At 46.8% G+C, this 19,092-nt stretch overlaps 1 protein-coding gene across 2 annotated transcripts in view; it reads right to left on the bottom strand.

Moving 5' to 3' along the window:
- Nucleotides 1-230: 230 nt before the first annotated feature.
- Nucleotides 231-19,092, bottom strand: part of EMP2 (epithelial membrane protein 2) — a 44,110-nt gene continuing 25,248 nt past the window's right edge. Inside the window, exons 1-5 of one of the 2 annotated variants that reach the window (XM_068967533.1) lie at nucleotides 14,011-14,129; nucleotides 11,849-11,980; nucleotides 8,242-8,332; nucleotides 4,779-4,925; nucleotides 231-3,695 (exon numbers count right to left, since the gene is read on the bottom strand). In XM_068967533.1, the coding sequence (XP_068823634.1) occupies nucleotides 3,508-3,695; nucleotides 4,779-4,925; nucleotides 8,242-8,332; nucleotides 11,849-11,926 (504 nt within the window). In that variant the 5' untranslated portion in view covers nucleotides 11,927-11,980; nucleotides 14,011-14,129 and the 3' untranslated portion in view covers nucleotides 231-3,507. Of the gene's footprint in view, nucleotides 3,696-4,778; nucleotides 4,926-8,241; nucleotides 8,333-11,848; nucleotides 11,981-14,010; nucleotides 14,130-19,092 lie in introns of those variants that run through there. The other variant, XM_068967532.1, reaches the window with a different exon arrangement.

Below are 19,092 nucleotides of genomic sequence, written 5' to 3'. Positions count from 1 at the left end.
CCTTCGAGGTGTGGGCCGGCTCGTGTGTCACTGTCGGTCATTCATCCAGAAAGCTGGCCCACGAAAGCAGCAGACAGAGTGAGAAGCCCTCCTTTGACCACCTTTCAGCCCCTCCCAGGTTGCTGTACAAGCCACACGTTAGGACCCTGCACTCAACGTGGCAGCTTCTTTCTCTAGATATTGGCAGCATTGGGAACACTGGAGTCTGCTGTTCTGGGCAATTTGGTTTTAAACTTTATTTTTCCATGTACAGTTTCAGATTATACAAAACATAGAAAATGGACTACTTTAAAGGCACATTAAGTAGAAAGTATCTAACTACTCTTAAAATCACATTTGTCCCCAAGTCAAGATTCAAACTTAACCTCTACACCTTTCCCTAGCATCTCCCCATCACCACTGCACCACCCACCCCAATATACAAAACTGTCCAACTTGCTGTATTGTAAGTAATCTTTCAACTATTAGCGAGTTTAGTAATTCCCATCCAGGCAGATTTTAAATAAGGCTACAGCATCTATTCAAGCTACCGCGTTTAGTGTGCTTACATACAGGTTTGTGGGGTTAGGTTTCTTCATCACCAGTGAATACAGAGCATCCTAGGGCTTCATCCTCTTGATTAGGGATGCGCAGAGACACACAACCCATTGCAGAGAACGTGGGGCAGGGCGGGGGAAAATGTCTCCAATTTTCCTGTATTCACATATGAGTATATACATTCACGCAGAGCAACAAATCAAGCATTCTCCAAACTTATTTGAACAGAGACCCAAAGTAATTTTAATGCGAGTAATAAAAATGAGTTAGTCTGTCTTCATTCATAGCCCCTCAATGAAAGAATTACAGTACTTTATAAAAATGTCCTAAAATATGCAAACTACAGTTCCCTCAAATGCAGTTGTCATCAGTAATACATTTGGTCCTAATATTTGCCTCTTGGATGTCTTAGCTCATTGTCTCTGCTGTCCTTGGGTAACTGATCATGAGCACCAAGTGAGGGCTGAACCTACCGATGGGTAAGAAGGCTGGGCACTGTCTTGCTCATGCCATCACCACTTTTCTACCTCTCCAGGGTACATCATGTCGTGAGGGGAAAGGAAGCTCTGTTGCTTCACAAAACCTTGGCATCACAGATGGATGTGGGCACTGAATGCTATACAGGAATAGTGGAGAGACTGGCCAGGAAAATCCATGGGTCGTTTCAGATACCACTCCTGGAGCCCTTTGGAAAATGAAATTCATTCATTGCTTGGGGATGAAGCTTTCTGATTTCTGATTCTAAGGGGTTCTGCTTGTTTCCACTGTGGCTATCAGAGAGTTACAGACAAGCCACCCGAGCAGAAAGCTTGGGGGCACTTATACCTACCTTCCTCCACAAGGTGTAGTAGCATCCCGCCAAGCCCAAGGGTGTAACCTGCATTCCTACCCCAAACAGGACTAATGAGTTTTCCTCTGAGGCAGGAAGTGATCATTTCTCCTGCCTCTGGCCCCATGCCTCCCTGCACTGTCCTGGTGGCCTCTCTGCAGGGAGGGGGGCCCTGTTTCAGGCAGGATGTCTGGATTGGCCTGTTTTCAGAACCTTGCACAATGCTTGGAACACAGCATTTAGTATTCTGCTGAAACTGAATGGAGTGAACAGGTAGATGGAGAGAAAACCTGATCCTGCATGAAAGAGGTATCCATGGAGACCCTGGATGACTTAAACCAGACATTTCCCCAGCTCCACAGGAAGTGGGCTGATGCTTCATTTAGCAGGAGGTCATTTACATGGCACCAGGGCTGACATGCGCAGACGGCTCCCAGGCACACCTCCCGCAGCAGGCTCACAACACGGAAGGGAAACGGCAGTGAGGGGCAAAGGGCTTCTCCCAGAGTCACGTCCTGGGGTCCCCGTGCTGCCCGATCCTCTCAGAATCCTAAGGACTCGGAGTCCCCGGCGGCATTTACCCGGGATCCTGGCAGGCAGCGTCCCATGAGAGGCACGTGCACTGTGAGAACCACAGCAATCTGGGGCCCTCCCGGGGGGACTTCATTCTCTGTCGGGACCCTGAGCCCCTCCAGGGAAGGAAGTGTTCTCCGGGTGCCAGGTGGACTGCCCCGTTCCATCCGCGCCCCCTGCCTCGGCTGAGCAGAGCGATATTCAGGCTGATTTAAATCCTCCGGGAGCTTTCAAAACGCAGGCAGGCACAGTGCGGGTCCCCTCCCATCCCATGGAACCTCTCTTCTGAATCCTTGGTTGTGTCCTCGGCAGCCTTCACCGCTGTTTGTAATTCGTTTCCCTAATCGGTTTTTTAATCTGTCTCCTCCATTAGACAGTGAGCCCCACGAGGAGACAGGCTGTCTGGACACGGTTTCCCCTGTGCCTGGCACAAACACTCCATCACTTATGTGGACAGATGAATGAATGGCGAACGCCCCTCTATGGCTCCAGAAGTGGGGCTTAGTAGAAGGCAGGGCAGGAGAAGGGAGAGGCCTTCTGAGTTAGGGTAGGGAGGAAGCTATATCCTCCCCCCCGCTTCACCCCAGGGTGTTTGGCTATCAGGATGCAAGCCTTGGGACTGGACTTTGGGTGGTCCAGATGTGAGCAGCTGTGGAAGAGGCAGTGAAGAATGAGCCATTGATGGAGGCCAAGGTTTGGGCTTTCAGTGCAGTCTAGACCCAACCTCCCCATCTCCACACGATGAGACCTTTAACATGTATGAGGCAGTTCTGCTCACCCAGCCCTGGGACCACCGTGGTCCTCAATTTTAAGGCACCTGAGCATCACCAAGGAGCTTGTTACAAATCCAGGTTCCTGGGCCCCATCCCCGAAAACTCTGATTCTGTAGGTCTAAGAAGGGACCCAGAGAGCCTGCATTTTACAAGGTACCTGGGGGATCACGTGTGAGCCTAAATCAGACCCTCAGATTAAAGCTCACCTTCCTGAAGGCAAGCAGGTGACACTGTCAGCAAACGTGGGTAGCACTTTCTGAAGCCAGTCCATGACAGGAGGGTTGGGGCTCTGGTCTGGATGTAGACAGAACACCAGGAGGCCTATACCTGCTTCTCATGCGGAACTTGGCTAAGCATCCAAGGAGGTTTTCTCCTGTACCCATACCCCCCCTCCCCACCTTCCACCACTAAATACACAGAGATTCAGTACAGGAAGCTGAGGTGAGGGAGTGGGGTTCAGTATAGCCCAAACCTAGGGGAAGATGCCCCCAAGACCTGGCTTTCTCGGCGTCTTGTCCATCCCATTACATCCCCGTGGTTATCCTGCTGAACACTTTTGGATTTGAGGTTTGCAAGATTTTTGGCTTTGCCATGTTGAGGCTTTCGGATGGGCAGAAGTTCTGAATTCCAGCCTTCATAGTCTATTCTCTGATCTCAAGAACATAAAAACTCTTCTTTTGGCTTTTAAAGGAAACAATGTGTTTGCTCGAAAAACCACACACACAAAAAAACTGATTATATACAAAACGGTTACGTGGATTCTGAACCGCAGCTAAAGCCACCCAGCTCCTGGCTCTATTTGCGCTTCCTCAGTATCAGATACATGAGGCCGCTGATGAAGGTGAATGCAAAGGCCACCCAGGCCAGGATGAAGGAGTAGCCGAAGCTGCCACCCGAGGTCTGGGCATACAGTTCTTGGTTCTTCTCGTGAATGTCTTTGCGCCGGTCTGTGTAAATGGAAGCTGCGATCATGACACACAGGCCTGTTGGAAGAAAGCCAGGGCCCAAATAAATCACAGACCACAGTGTGCACCAGGGACCCATGGGGACTGTGGTCGGAGCTGAAGACAAATTTCAGGTTTTATTATTAGCAGGCATTTATTTTAGTCTCTTGGAAAGATTACAACTAGTATTTTGTGGCAGAATATTGCCCTGTAGCCATTCAGCTGCCCATTCTTGCTGGCTGAATCCAGTGTCATTTGGACAGCCAGCTACCCAGCCCAGAGGGTCATAACTGCTCCAGGATATGGGTCAGCCAGGCAGGAAGTAGTTTGCTTTGCAGGACACATATGGTCTCTATCGCAGCTACTCATCCTGTCCTGTTTACCTGTTATGGTTTATGGTTCTATATATCCCAGTTCTGGCCATAGAAAATTCTACAGTGAAAATTATTACTGTATTATCCTGAAAAGAGGGAGATGAGAGAGGAGAAAGCTTTTCTTGATGCTGTATTTTCCCTTGCTTACTGCTTTAGAAACTCTTAGTGGTGGTGGTTTATTAGGTCAGGATGAATGTCAGGAGCTGCAGCAGCCCTTTTGGGGCCATGAGGAAGCCATCACTGACACTCTGAAGATGACAGCATGGAAGGATGGAAAGAGTGGAGGGTTCCTGATGCTGCTGCTGAGCTGCCAAAACAACTCTGGCACCTTCCACCTTCAAGCTATTTGCTATATTGAAAAAGTAAAGTTTTTGTGTCTGAAGTCATTGCTAATTGGATTTCTCTCTTAATCACAGCTGAAAACGTCCTTACTGAACCATCAGCATTCACAGATATTAGTGGTACAATGAGACCAAGTACCCAGATTTTCCTTGGGGGGAGAGCTATGCCTCTCTTCTCTCTACCACGGCAGCAACTCCTACTTACCCTACAGATCCTAGCTCAGGCTCCACATTTTTAGGACACCTTTTCTGACGCTCTAACTAAATCCAAACTCTGAAGTGCAAAAAACATCCCAGCTGCTGACCCCTCCTTTCCAATTCCTCACCTGCCACGCTCCTCCCACCAGAATACTCATGGTTGGCTGGGAAGGGAGTGTTTATTCTGGGAAGCCCGTCATTTCACTTACAAGCCATGAGCTGGATGATGGAGGTTAAAACGAATCTCTCTCCCTGCTTGAGGCGGAAGAGTTGGAGCACGAAGATCAGAAAGGCAATGCAACAGAGGATGGTGGACAGGATCATGGTGGCCTGGACCGCCTGCACCGTGGAGAAGTCTGCGGGAGAAGGGGCAAGAGCACACGACTAAGGGCCACAGGCCTCCTGGGCCCCTGGGGAGCATGGTGACGGCTCCAGAGCAAGGATGGAGCCAAGAGGTCACGAGACTTCCACTGGCACAGAATGAGCACATGTGCAGCCAGTGAGTCACCGCGACACCCACTCTGTCCACTTGTGCAATTGACCCGATAATCCCCAGTGTCCTTATCTGGAAAATGGTGCAAGAACCAGCCACTCTGCAGTCTTCCTGGTCTGGGTATTGCCCCAGATGCCTGGGTCTTGCCCCAGATGCCTGGGTCTTGCCCCCAGATGCCTGGGTCAATGGCAGGTTTTATGTTTTAAGTACAAACCCCCAGATCCTGAAAGATTCTGGATCAAGAGGTTGGAATGGGATGGGTTGGGTGGGGATTGGGGGTCCTGCACCTTATAAAGACCTCAAAAGGGATTCTTAGACATATGGGGCTCATGGAGCTGAGGGACCTCCTGAAAGTGCCCTGTCGATACAAAATACCCTCTAAATATAACAGTGTAAGCCTTGTGATTGTTATTCAGGAAAAGGAAAGGTGAGGGTCTTTTCAGATTAGCCTTAGTGAACAGGGCATGAAAGTTTGGGGCTTGGCACCAGAAAGTTTTAGGGGACAAAGGAGCTGGTCTTGGGCGGAGGGCACTGCATGTAGGAAAGACACAGGCGAGGCTGTGAACAGGTCAAGTGCATGCCCTGGATTCACCTGTGTGGGCCTCAGTTTCCTCACCTGTAACTTGGGGAGAGTAAGTGCTCCACTTCATCAGCAGGGGAAGGTGGAATGCTCGCAGCTGAGTGAGGATTCCAGGCAGTGAGCACATGTTCAGTTGCTCAGTTGCATCTGACTCTTTGCGACCCCATGGACTGTAGCCCGCCAGACTCCTCTGTCCATGGGATTCTCCAAGCAAGAATACTGGAGTGGGCTGCCTTTTTTATTTTTTTATTTTTTCTCCAGGGGATCTTCCTCATCCAAGGATCGAACCCACATCTCCTCCACTGGCAGGAGGGTTCTTTACCAGTGAGCCACCAAGGATGCCAAGGATTCCAGGCAGTGCTGGCAGAAAGAGAGTCGTGTATAAGGGATGGCTATTACCACCAGGATGCAACTGGTGAGGGGCACAGTGCCCAAAGCGGCAAAGGAAAACTTAAGGATGGATCTTTTTTTTTTTTTTTGTCCAGTTTTGCTGGAAACTGACTAAGGGAAGCATGATTTTTAAGTACTTAATCCACTATTTGGGCTTCCCTGGTGGCTCAGTGATAAAGAACCCGCCTATCAATGCAGGAGATGTGGGTTTGACTCCAGTATTCTTGCTTGGAGAATCCCACAGACAGAGGAGCCTGGTGGGCCACAGTCCCTGGGGTTGCAAAGAGTCGGACACGATGCATGCACATGTAGAAAAAAAGGAACTGTTTTAAAGCAGGTGTCAGGATGCTTTTTCTATAAAGGCTAGACAGTAAATATTTCAGGCTTTGTGGCTATACAGTCCCCTGTTCATTGTCTTGTTTTATTTGGCTTTTTTCTTGTTTTGGTTTTTTACAATGTATTAAAAATATAAAAACCCACTCTTAGCTTATTGGACTGAATCTGGCTGGTGGTTTGACAGCCTGTTATGCTAAAGAAAAATAAGAGACTTCCCTGGTGGTCCAGTAGTTAGGGCTCTGCACTTCCACTGCAGGGGACCTGGGTTTGACCCCTGGTCGGGGAACTAAGATCCCACAAGCTATGCTGCGTGGTCAAAATAATTTTTTAATTAAAAAAATAAAAATAAAAGGGAATAGCTGCATATGGGGAAGTGGCACACAAATGACAGAAGCTTGGAAACGTTGCTTCAGAGCACCACCAGTGTCGCCAGCTGACCACACACCCTGGCAACGATGAGGCTCCAAAGGGGAAGAGTGGCTGTTTCCAGGGTCAAGGCTTAGAATGGCAGAGAAACAGACCCGGTGGGGGGGGGGGAGGGGCAGCGTCAGGGGCTTAGAAGGCAGGCTTCTGAGCTGGTCACGTTTAGATGGACTCCTAACTCCATCACTCACTCCTGACTTTGTCACCTTGGGTTTCTGCCCTGTGCCTCAGTTTCCCCATCCTGAAACAGGGCCAGGAGACCACTTATGTGAAGGACTGAGCCCAGCGCCTCCCAGGAAACCTTCAGTAAATGATGCCTCCTTTCGGTAGTTTTGCTTTTATTATGAATATTGGCATTGTTGCTGATGGAATAGTAAGACTTTACGCCCCAGTGAGCAAGGTCCCTTTCTCCCTAAGTAGGATTCTAAGAAAAAAACAAATACAAAAGCAGGATACTTGTTAAGTCTGAATATCAGGTAAACAATTTATTTTAGTGTTAAGTGTGTTCCATGTAATATCTGGCACCTAAATTACACTCAATTTTTCATTGTTTATCTGAGATATCAAATTCACTGGCTGTCCAGTGTTTTATCAGCCAAAGTATCGCTTTTGTCAGTTCTGCAACAGAAAACCGAACCATTCACTCCACAGGGAAGAAGAGGGCTTGACATGTTTTTAGATGTGATTTTCTGTATTTACAAAACCCTTTATTTTTCTGAGGCTTCCCTGGTGGCTCAGTTGGTAAAGACTCCGCTTGCAAGGCAGGAGACCCAGGTTTGGTCCCTGGGCTGGGAAGATCCTCTGGAGAAGGGAATGGCTACCTGCTCCAGAACCCTCGCCTGGAGAATCCCATGAACAGAGGAGCCTGGTGGGCTACAGTCCATGCGGCTGCAAAGGGTTGGACTCGACTGAGCGGCCTTCACTTGACTTCATCTTTCTACTGCAGCTCGTGTGCCGAAGCAGCATGGCAGAGGCACTGCTGTCACCCGCACTGACAGCTGAGGTTATTGAGAGTCCGAGCAATGCTCAGGTGACCGGCCCCAGGGAAGGTCACACAGCTCTTAAAGGAGTCAGCTCTTGGGTTTCTGCCCATGAGGCTGCTGAGATGCGAGGAAGTGACACAAATGTCTCTGAGCTATTTAGAGGAGTGGAGAGAAGATTCTAGATAAGGGCCGGAGCTGAGAAGGGGTGAGGAAGGGAAGCTCTGCTAGGTCAAGAGAGAAGGGAAGGGTGGGGCCCAGTGTCACTGGGATTGGTGCCCTCTAGCCTCTGGCTCCCCCCGTTTCCTGTCCTTAGCTTTTGCTGACCCTGCTCCCCCTGCCCTGGGCAGCAGCCAGGCCCCTCTGCACAGGCTGAGACGGAAGGAGGGGTGAGGGGTCAGACCATAGGGAAGCCCTTCTCCCGAGGGGTCTGTTTTCACTCAATGCTCTCCCATCAGCTTCACACTCACCTTGAACAGAGTCATTGAGTTCCGTACAGTTCGTATTGTTGACACACACTCTCCAGATGTCTGCAAAAAACTCCTCTCCTACCCACCAGGCCTGGAACACGACAGAAAAACACAGGGAAAGGGTGTTTGTTCGTTATGAAAACAAAGGCCTCCAGGGCATTCCTGGTGGCTCAGTGGTAAAAAAAAATCCACTTGAAATGCAGGAAACACGGGTCTGATCCCTGGGTCAGGGAGATCCCCTGGAGAAGGAAATGTCCACTCTAGTATTCTTGCCTGGGAAGCCCCATGGACAGAGGGACCTGGCAGGCTACAGTCCATCGGGTCGCAGAGTCAGACACGACTGAAGTGACTGAACATGCACGCACATGGCCAAAAAATAAATGTTAAAAATGTTTAAAAACTAAATTAAAATTTTAAATTAAGAAAAAAAAGAGGTTTGGGGTGGGAGTGTTTGTTTCTAACAGGCTCCCAGGTGATGCCCATGCTGCCGGGGTGCTGACAGGGAAGGTCCCGGCTCTCCCAGGACTTGGGTGAGGAGGCGAGGCTCAGATGGTGATGATAAGAGCAGATGGCGGTGAATCCCCCCAGAACTGCTGGGGCGAAGCTGGAGGGGCAGACAGAAAGATAATATCTTGGTGGGGAGCCTGTTACGAATGAATGATCAAACAAGAGTCTCCCGCCTTCTGTGCAAGGCTTCTGTGTCTCTCTGTGTTCCTGCTGCTCTTTGCGCCCAGGTGACCTTTCTTCTGGGCTTCCCAGGTGGCACTAGTGGTGAAGAATGCCAATGCAGGAGACATAAGGGATGTGGGTTTGATCCCTGGGTTGGGAAGACCCCCTGGAGGAGGGTATGGCAACCCACTCCTGTATTCTTGCCTGGAGAATCCCCATGGACAGAGGAGCCTGGCAGCTACAATCCATGGGGTCGCAGAGTCAGACAGGACTGAAGCAACTTAGCACACATCCATGCCCTTCCTTCTGCTTTCCATCCACCCAAAGACTGGAATCTCCCCAAACCACCATCCATTCAGGCCACAGTTGGTCACTAAGCTCTCACTACGGGCCCCAGTGACACTGCCAAGCGCAATTCCTAACACATAATAAAGATCAAGTGACTCATCGACTGGTAAAAACGCCCACCTGTGTCTTCTCAGTAAGGCCCATGGTAACAGAAACACCCATAGGATGAGCTGGTGCTATGGCTGATGGCTTTTCTGCCCCTAACATTAGTGTATCCCTTTCACTCTGTCTGGGACCTTTGCAGGATCCCAAGGGCTAGATGCAAGAAATAGAAAAAGATTGTAAAAGCACGTTCAAAACCATTCGGTTCACACAACGTGGGCTCTTTGGATAACGGTAGGTTCCCAAGGCTTTAACAACGTTGCCCCTGCCCTGGCCACTCATGACAGCTCTTCCAGAACCCCCAGGAACGCCAACCCAAACCCATTCATTCGTCTCCCTTAGGGCATCTAGAACCAGGGGCCTCTGGAATGCTTCAAATCCCAGCTTCACCACTTCCTGTCCCATAAATTCCAACAGACGCCCTAACTGCCCTAAGGCCCAGGTCTCTCATCATGAAATACCACCAGGAGAGGAAGGATCTCATAGACTTGAGGTGACGATCACAGGAGATGATCAAAGGACAGAGGGTAGGAGCTCCAGAGTTAGCAGCCTCTAAGTGACAGGTCTTATCCTGGTCCGTGTTGCTATTATTATTTTGATGATGAATTGACAGGAGTCAATTATATGATTATATGCAGACTGACCTGGAGGCCACTTGTACAATGCCCTTTCTGGCTTTCTGAGCAGAGTTTGACTCTAAATGTGTCCACAGTCTGAAGCCATCAGGACTGAAGTGAGGCCTTTGGATCAGGATGTGGGCCCTAGGGAACATCTGGTTAAAAGCTTCATTTTTCTGCCAGAGGGGATGTTAATCTATGCCAATATGTTATTTATCAAATGCACCCCTGCCATATGGATACTCAAAGAAAAAAATTAAATTTTTCATGGGTACATGGTCAGAGTGGGGAGTGTTCCACTCTGCTGGGAAGGGCATGCTCAGGTAGGCTTGCAACAAGAATCCTGTTGGTAAGGAGATGTCAGAGGCAAGAGGGGCAAAGGTTACCTGGGATGGGTCACCTGAGGGATCTAGGGCAATGGTCCTCAAGCAAGGGTGACTTTGCCTCCCAGGGACATTTGGCAATGTCTGAAGACATTTTGGGGTGTCACAGCTAGGGGCAGGAGTGCTGCTGGAGACCAAGGATGCTGCTAAACACCCTGCGATGTGCAAAGCACCCACAACAAAGAGTTGTTGTTCAGTCGCTAAGTCATGCCCGACCCTTTCCAACCCCTTGGACTGCAGCACGCCAGGCTCCCCTGCCCTTCACTGTCTGCCGGAGCTTGCTCAAAATCATGTCCGTTGGGTTGGTGATGTTGTCTAACCGTTTTGTCCTCTACCTCCCCCTTCTTCTTTTGCCTTCAATCTTTCCCAGCAACAGGGTCTTTTCCAATGAGTCGGCTCTTTGTATCAGGTGGACAAAGTATTGAGGTTTCAGCTTCAGCATCAGCTCTTCCAGTGAATATTCAGGGTTGATTTCATTTAGGATTAACTGGTTTGATCTTCTTGGTGTCCCAAAAGGACAACAGTGCTGAAGCTGAGAAAATGACCTGAGGAGAGCTGGATTTAAGCCACGTCTGCAAAGGAATTCCTACAGCTAAGGCATCTGTGGGGGACTCAGGGAACAGTGGACCAAGGTCCCTGCCCATCCAGACTTATATATGGGGTGCTTCAAACTCCCACACTTTAGGAAAGAGTCCTCAGGCCTGGGCTGAGGAGACAGGTCTGCCTTGGTAGGGTGTGAAGTGAAAGTCGCTCAGTCGTGGCTGACTTTTATAGTCCATGGAATTCTCCAGGCCAGAATACAGGAGTGGGTAGCCTTTCCCTTCTCCAGGGGATCTTCCCAACCCAGGGATTGAACCCAGGTCTCCCGCATTGCAGGCGGATTCTTTACCAGCTGAGCCACCAGGGAAGCCCTTGGTAGGGAGGATAACCCCAAATCATAATCACCTTGTGGGAGTTCTATCTAGTCAAGGCTATGGTCTTTCCTGTGGTCATGTATGGGAGAGTTGGACTGTGAAGAAGGCTGAGTGCCGAAGAATTGATGCTTGTGAACTGTGGTGTTGGAGAAGACTCTTGAGAGTCCCTTGGACGGCAAGGAGACCCAACCAGTCCATTCTCAAGGAGATCAGCCCTGGGATTCCTTTGGAAGGAATGATGCTAAAGCTGAAACTCCAGCACTTTGGCCATCTCATGCAAAGAGTTGACTCATTGGAAAAGACTCTGATGCTGTGAGGGTTTGGGGGCAGGAGGAGAAGGGGACGACCGAGGATGAGATCGCTGGATGGCATCACCGACTCAATGGACGTGAATCTGAGTGAACTCCGGGAGTTGGTGATGGACAGGGAGGCCTGGTGTGCTGCGATTCATGGAGTCACAAAGAGTTGGACACGACTGAGCGACTGAACTGAACTGAACTGTGGGAGTTCTCAACCCTGCTTCTATTGACTCTAGGATCCAGTTCTGGGAAGGTCAGAAGGAAAGGGAACTTACATTGTCGATGGTGGCGACAAAGAGCAAGGCCGCGGACGTGATGTGGAAGATGATAATGAAGGCCAGAAGCACCAACATTTTCACGGGGCACCGAGAGGCACAGAACAGTGTTTAAAGCCCAGAGGAGACGTGCTAAACAGGGTGAAAGAAATTCAAATTTGTCAGTGACAAAGCACTAGGAAAGTGAAAAATTAAACTTTCATGAGATTTTAGAAGAGCTTAAACAGCTCTTCCCTCTTTCCTTTGCCTGGAGACTTCACTGGACAAAGTCTGGCATGAGAAGCTGCTCTCTTTTGCATCCAGAGGCCAGACATTTCTCATGGAGGAGGAGAAGTGAGGATCAATTAGAATCCCTAATTCAGAAGAGCGCTGCAGCCTTCAAAGCTGCACACCGCAGGCACCAGGGCAGGAAGGAGCGCTCTAAAATACTGTTTCGGGTCCCCCACCCACCAAGCAATGCCATGGGGACTTCCTGGCACCGGAGTAAGCTCACCGTCTGAGTATTCATTATCACAGTCCCTGCTGCCTTGCCGCGTAACAAAGCAAGAGTGATCAACTAAGGAAATATTTCTTAATGATCTGACTATAAAATTAATCCCAATGTAAGTTGATGCAGTCACTATGGGAAACAGTATGGAGGTTCCTTAAAAAGCTAGAGTTGCCATGTGATCCAGCAAGCCCATTCCTGGGCACACATCTTTGTATCGAAAAGATCCAAAGAAGAAAGCAAAGAAAGCAAGCATTCAAAAGAATGCTGTGAATATCAAAGGACAAAAAGTAACACTTGGGAAAACTGATGAAGTCTTTGAATATTTCTAAAAAAATGACCATCATCTTGGTCAAACAACACGAAAATGTCTAAAATGTCACATCAACTAATCCAGTTGAACGAGTGAATGCTACCAACCCTCCAAATCAATACATGATTCATTCTTCTTTCACTCACTCCAATCATTTGTGACCAGTTACCATCGCTAAAGTTTTGTAGAACATAAAATTAATTTTTAGTTTCACTTTTAAAAACACACTCCAAATCAGACCTTGTTTTCACTATTTTACGATATTACAGCACCAGTTTTCAGTGGGTTGATTTAATTTTTTTAACCCTCTCTTTCTCTCCCTCCAAATACCCCATCCCCCACCACACACACATTGTGTTCTGAACCATTTGAGAGTAGGTTGCCTACGCCATCTCTTTGAAAGAGAAAAGCTTCATCTAAATTATTTCATCCGATTGATGATTGTCATTTATAAATTTAGTGCTACTTCTGTCTTGGGTATTACTTTGGAAAAGATATATGGCTTCATTACACACTCTAACGTATTATCTATAGATTATAAGATAAAGTCAAGCATGTATCTGCTGATACTGTTTGAGTGGACCTGTCTTTATACTTAGAAACATCTCTTAATAGTAGGCTTCCCTGGTGGCTCAGATGGTAAAGAATCTGCCTGCAATGCAGGAGACCTGTGTTCGATCCCTGCATTGGGAAGATCTCCTGGAGAAGGAAATGGCAACCCACTCCAGTATTCTTGCCTGGGAAATCCCAGGGACAGAGGAGCCTGGCAGGCTACAGTCCATGGGATCGCAAAGAATTGGACACGACTGAGCGACTCTCACTCACTCACTCTGTCTATGCCATACTTTATGTCTAAATATTTCATATCTCTGAAATAACAAGGCCATCACTGTACGTAATCACAGCATGATAATCCCCCCAATTTTACATTATATAGTACTTTTATCTCATCTACAGTCCATATTCAAATTTCTCCAATAATCTCAGTAGTGGCCTTAGCTATTTTTTTGGTCCAGGCCAAATCCAAGATAACGTGTTGCATTTTGTTGTCATATCTCTTTATGGTTCCTCAGCCTTTCTTGGCCTTCCTAGCACTGATATTAGAGTACTGACCATTTATTTTGTAGAAAGTCTCTTTTTTTTTTTCTAGAGGGATCAGTTCAGTTCAGTTCAGTCACTTAGTCGTGTCCAACTCTTTGCAACCCCATGAACTGCAGCATATCAGGCCTCCCTGTCCATCATCAACTCCTGGAGTCCACCCAAACCCCTGTCCATTGAGTCAGTGATGCCATCCAACCACCTCATCCTCTGTCGTCCCCTTCTCCTCTTGCCCTCAATCTTTCCCAGCATCAGAGTCTTTACCAATGAGTCAGTTCTTTGCATCAGGTGGCCAAAGTATTGGAGTTTCAGTTTCAGCATCAGTCTTTCCAATGAACACTCACGGCTGATCTCCTTTAGGATGACTGGTTGGATCTCCTTGCAGTCCAAGGGACTCTCAAGAGTCTTCTCCAACACCACAGTTCAAAAGCATCAATTCTTCTGTGCTCAGCTTTCTTTATAGTCTAGAGGCATAGAGTTTATTGAAACTTAAACAAGAATTTAAATATATTTCCTTTTAAAATTGATGTATAGTTGATTCACAATATTATTTGAATTTCAAGTATGCAACACAGTGATTTGATATTTTTAGAGATTATAGTCCATTTAAAGTTATTATAAAATACTGGCTGTATTCCCTGTGCTGTATAATGTATCCTTGCAGCATATTTATTTACTATAATTAAATTTATTTATTTTTAACTGAAGGATAATTGCTCTATAATATTGTGTTGGTTTCTGCTAAACATCAACATGAATCAGCCATAGCATTTCATGGAAAATATTTCATAGCAAATAGATGGGGAAACAATGGAAATAGTGACAGAGTTGATTTTCTTGGGCTGCAAAATCACTGCAGATGGTGACTGCAGCCATGAAATTAAAAGACTCTTACTCCTTGGAAGAAAAGCTACGACCAAACTAGACAGCATATTAAAAAGCAGAGACATTACTCTGCTGACAAAGGTCCATCTAGTCAAGGCTATGGTTTTTCCAGTGGTCATGTATGGATGTGAGAGTTGGACTATAAAGAAAGCTGAACACTGAAGAACTGATGATTTTGACCTGTGGTGTTGGAGAAGACTCTTGAGAGTCCCTTGGACTGCAAGGAGATCCAACCAGTCCATCCTAAAGGAGATCAGTCCTGAAAATTCATTGGAAGAACTGATGCTGAAACTGAAACTCCAATACTTTGGCCACCTGATGGGAAGAACTGACTCATTGGGAAAGACCCTGATGCTGGGCAAGATTGAAGGCAGGAGGAGAAGGGGACGACAGAGGATGAGATGGTTGGATGGCATAACCGACTCGATGAACATGAGTTTGAGCAAGCTCCAGGAGTTGTTGATGGACAGGGAGGCCTGGCATGCTGCAGTCCATGGGGTCGCAAAGAGTTGGATATGACTGAGCAACTGAACTGCCTGAACTGATACCGATGTCCTCTCCTTGAACATCCTTGTCACCTCTCTCCCCATCCCACCCTTCTAGGTTGTTACAGAGCCCTGATTTGAGTTTCCTGAGTCACACAGCAAATTCCCATTGGCTATCTACTTTACACAGGGTAATATATATGTTTCCATGTTACTCTCTCCATACATTCCACCCTCTCCTTCCTCCCCTCCCCACCCCCTGCCCCCATGTCCGTAAGTCTGTTCTCTATGTCTGTGTCTCCTTACTCCCCTGCAAATAGGTTCATCAGTACATGAAACTCTCCATTTTTAAATGCTTCCTAATGATTAGATTCAGGGTGTGAATATTACACACTCATGTGACCTTGGTGTGTCCCACCAGGAGGCATAGGATGTCAGGCTGTCCATTATTGGTGATGCTAACTTTGATTAAGGGGTTCAGGGTCACCAGATTTCTCCATTGTGCACTTTTCCTTTGTAATTAAAAAGTAACTTCTGGGGAGGTATTTTTTAAACTGTGATAAAAGGCACATCATTTTTAAGTGTACTACTGATGACATTTAGTACATTCAGAAGGCTGTACATCCATCACCACTGTCTAGTTCCAGAACACTTCCTCTCCTTGAAAGGAAACCTTGTACCCATTAAGGAGACACTCCCCATTCCTCCCTCCACTCAGCCCCCAGCAACCATTAATCTGCTTTCTGTCTATGGATTGGGCTGATTCTGGATATTTCATAAAAAATGAAATGACACAAGATTTGTCCTTTTGCGTCTGGCTTCTTTCATTTGGTAGTATTTTCTAGGTTCATCCCTGTTGTAGCACGTGTAGGGAGATATTTTGGGTTGCCCTTAAGATCCAATCTTTCATTAAAATGTCACCCCAATAATTTGAGCATCCATTGATATTTCTGAAGTAGAATCACTTAAAATGGGCTTTTAAAAAAAATACCATATGATATCACTTATATGTGGAATCTAAAATACAATGCAAATGGACAGAGCTATGAAAAAGAAACAGACTCACGGACACAGAGAACCACTTTGTGGTTGCCAAGGGGTGGGGAGGGAACAATGGGGAGTTTGGGGTTGGCAGATGCAAACTATTGTACATAGAATGGAGAACCAACAAGGTCCTGCTGCAGAGCACAGGAACTATACCCAATATCCGGTGATACTCCATGATGGAAAAGAAGATGAAATACATACATATATATAACTGAATCACTTTGCTGGATAGCAGAAATTAACACATTGTAAATCAATTTTACTTCAATAACATTTTTTTAAAAAGAATAAAACAGCCTTTTTCTGACACTAACTCTCCCACTTAGAGAGCTGCATTGCACGAAACCCCCCACCCTTTCTCTGCTCACTCTCACTCACGGGATGCATTATTCCCTCATGAGACAGACCAAGGCTCATGAGCTCACACCACGGCCGGCCACTCTCTGAGACCCAGGACTCATGAACAGTGATCCAAGAGCCAAGTTCTCAGCCGCCATTCTGTGTACGCATCATCATTTGGAAGAACGCAGTGAACCAGCTCACAGATTCTTCCAATTCTTTCAAAAAGGACAAATTCCCCTTTGTTCAGGCCTGCGTCATTCTTAGCTGCCATCCTATGCTGCCTTCAAATAGATGCATTTCTGGTCCTCACAAAAAAAGGGGCATTACCACACTGAATGCCACGTTCCTTCAATATCAGCTGGAAGGCCAAAATGCCAGCATCACAAGCAGTGCCAGTAATTCCAGGGTGATAATAGCTTTACATATTGTTCAGCTCGGATGACATAAATACATAAGGATGCATAACTAAACCTTTCTGGAACAGAAAAGAAAGACTTTAACTCTTTCCTAAAGTGTGGAATTCAAATGTTATAGGGCAAGACTTTGGATGGTGCATTGACATGGCCTTACACAACAGTGAACCACATAGTAAGAAAGTCCCCATTCTAATCCTTCCAGGCTCATCAAGGAAAAAGACGCGGCTTGGTGCTGGCCTGTCTCTGTAGTGGTTCAGTCACTAAGTCGTGTCCGACTCTTGTAATCCCATGGACTGTAGCCTGCCAGGTTCCTCTGTCCATGGGATTTTCCAGGCAAGAATACTGGAGTGGTTTGCCATTTCCTTCTCAGGGAATCATCCTAACCCAGGAATCAAACCTGGGTCTCCTGCACTGCAGGCAGATTCTTTACCAACTAAGCTACCGGGGTTGGGGGGGAGCCTATCTCTAACACTTAGCAATTTTCCTTTAAACACAAAGAAAAAGCAGACCTTTGGACTGGCCACAGTGCATAGCTAGAATTTAACAATGTTTTTAGATTTTATTATGTTTATTTTTAAAGTTCTTTCTTTTTATAAGAAGTAATGGCATTTACAGTAGTGATAGAAAGGCACCTTTTAAAACAACTTTATTGGAGTTTTAGTGAATCATTTAAGAAAAATTATGGGGGAGAATGGATATACATATATATATATATATCTATGGCTGAGTCCCTTCGCTGTTCACCTAACATTGTCAGTCACAACACTGTCAATCGGCTATATCCCAACACAAAATAAAAAAGTTTAAAAAAAATTTTTAAGAAAAATATTGTGTAAATAAAAGGGCAGGTGGTCTTCAATGTTAGCAAAAATCCTGAAGATGGTTCTCAAATGCCTAGTGTCTGAGAAGCACTGCTTTAACACCTGGGAGTGATTTCAGTTGTAATTCTAGACATTTAGGAGTAAGCTCCTACAGAGACGAGCAAGTTTTTACAAGAGGTTAAGTAAGGTCTTGAGCCCAGTTTAAGAGAAAAGTCTAAGGGCATACAAAGGTGGCTACTGATTGGCTTGAAGAGTTAAGAGTCCAGGGAAATTAGGGAGAAGAGAAGTAAATTCACCTACTTAGTCCTCCCGCGTGATAGTGTCTGGAATTCAGATCCCCAGTGAAAAACAAAACGGGGTAAATCAATGACAAAACGTTCAGACCTAAGGCATGGCTTGGTAACCTCACCAGACCCTTTGGAGGCACTTATTCATTCCTAGAGAAAAACCCATGAACCATGAAGAGATACTAAAAAACGACCCTCTGCTCTTGCATCTCTATACCAAAATAAGTCCCCCTTCACCACTAGCCCTGACTGAGTCTTCACGTTCCTTTCCTTTAAGGAAACACTCTCCCAGTTTCCTGTGTATCCTTCCAGAAATACTTGTTAGGTAGGAACACTTATTCCCCACTCCTCTGGTTTCCAGTGCGGAGGGAGCTGCACCAGGGTAACACTCTTGGCCTCAGGTCCCGCCCCTACTCACTCCTTTGATTCTGATTGGAGGGTGCATCAGTGTCCACTTTCCTGGATTGGTGGAGCTCAGCTACTGACAGGCTCCCTCACAAGGCTTTTTCTTTGTCCTTCCCCACACCTCCTTCCTAGATGATAAGTGGGTATGTCTGTCTCCCAGAGCCCCAGTTTCCCTTGGCTTCGGGGTCCAGGGCTCGGGGAGGGGCGGGCAGGGTTGTGGAACTGAGAAGCCATCCTCCAACCTCGTTTTTCCTCACTTGATAATATCCCTAGAGATCTTTTTCCCACATATGAGTCCACCTCATTCTTGCAGTGGTTGCCTGGGGTTTTGTTGGGCGGTGATGCCAACATCTACTCCACTAGTTCCCCAATAATGGCTATTTAGGGCATTTCCAGACTTTTTGCTACTCGAAACTACACTGCTGTGAATATCCTTGTACTTATTTCTTGGCGTGCTTGTGTTAGTGTTTGCGAGGGTCAGAATCTTAGAAGTAGGGGTGTTAGGTCAAAGGAAAGTACATTTCTTTTACTTTTAATTTTCAATTCAATTCAAATTTAATTTAGTGCAAGCAATACTGGACACTGTGCCAGCCTTGATCTTCAGAGGGTCTTCAAGGAGTATAAAGTACGGGACTAACTGTTCCATGAGGGTGGACAA

This window comes from Capricornis sumatraensis, chromosome 3, assembly GCF_032405125.1.
Source record: "Capricornis sumatraensis isolate serow.1 chromosome 3, serow.2, whole genome shotgun sequence".
NCBI lineage: Eukaryota > Metazoa > Chordata > Mammalia > Artiodactyla > Bovidae > Capricornis > Capricornis sumatraensis.
The sequence above is the reverse complement of the archived record's forward strand: the minus strand, read 5'-3'. Positions and strand labels throughout refer to the sequence as shown.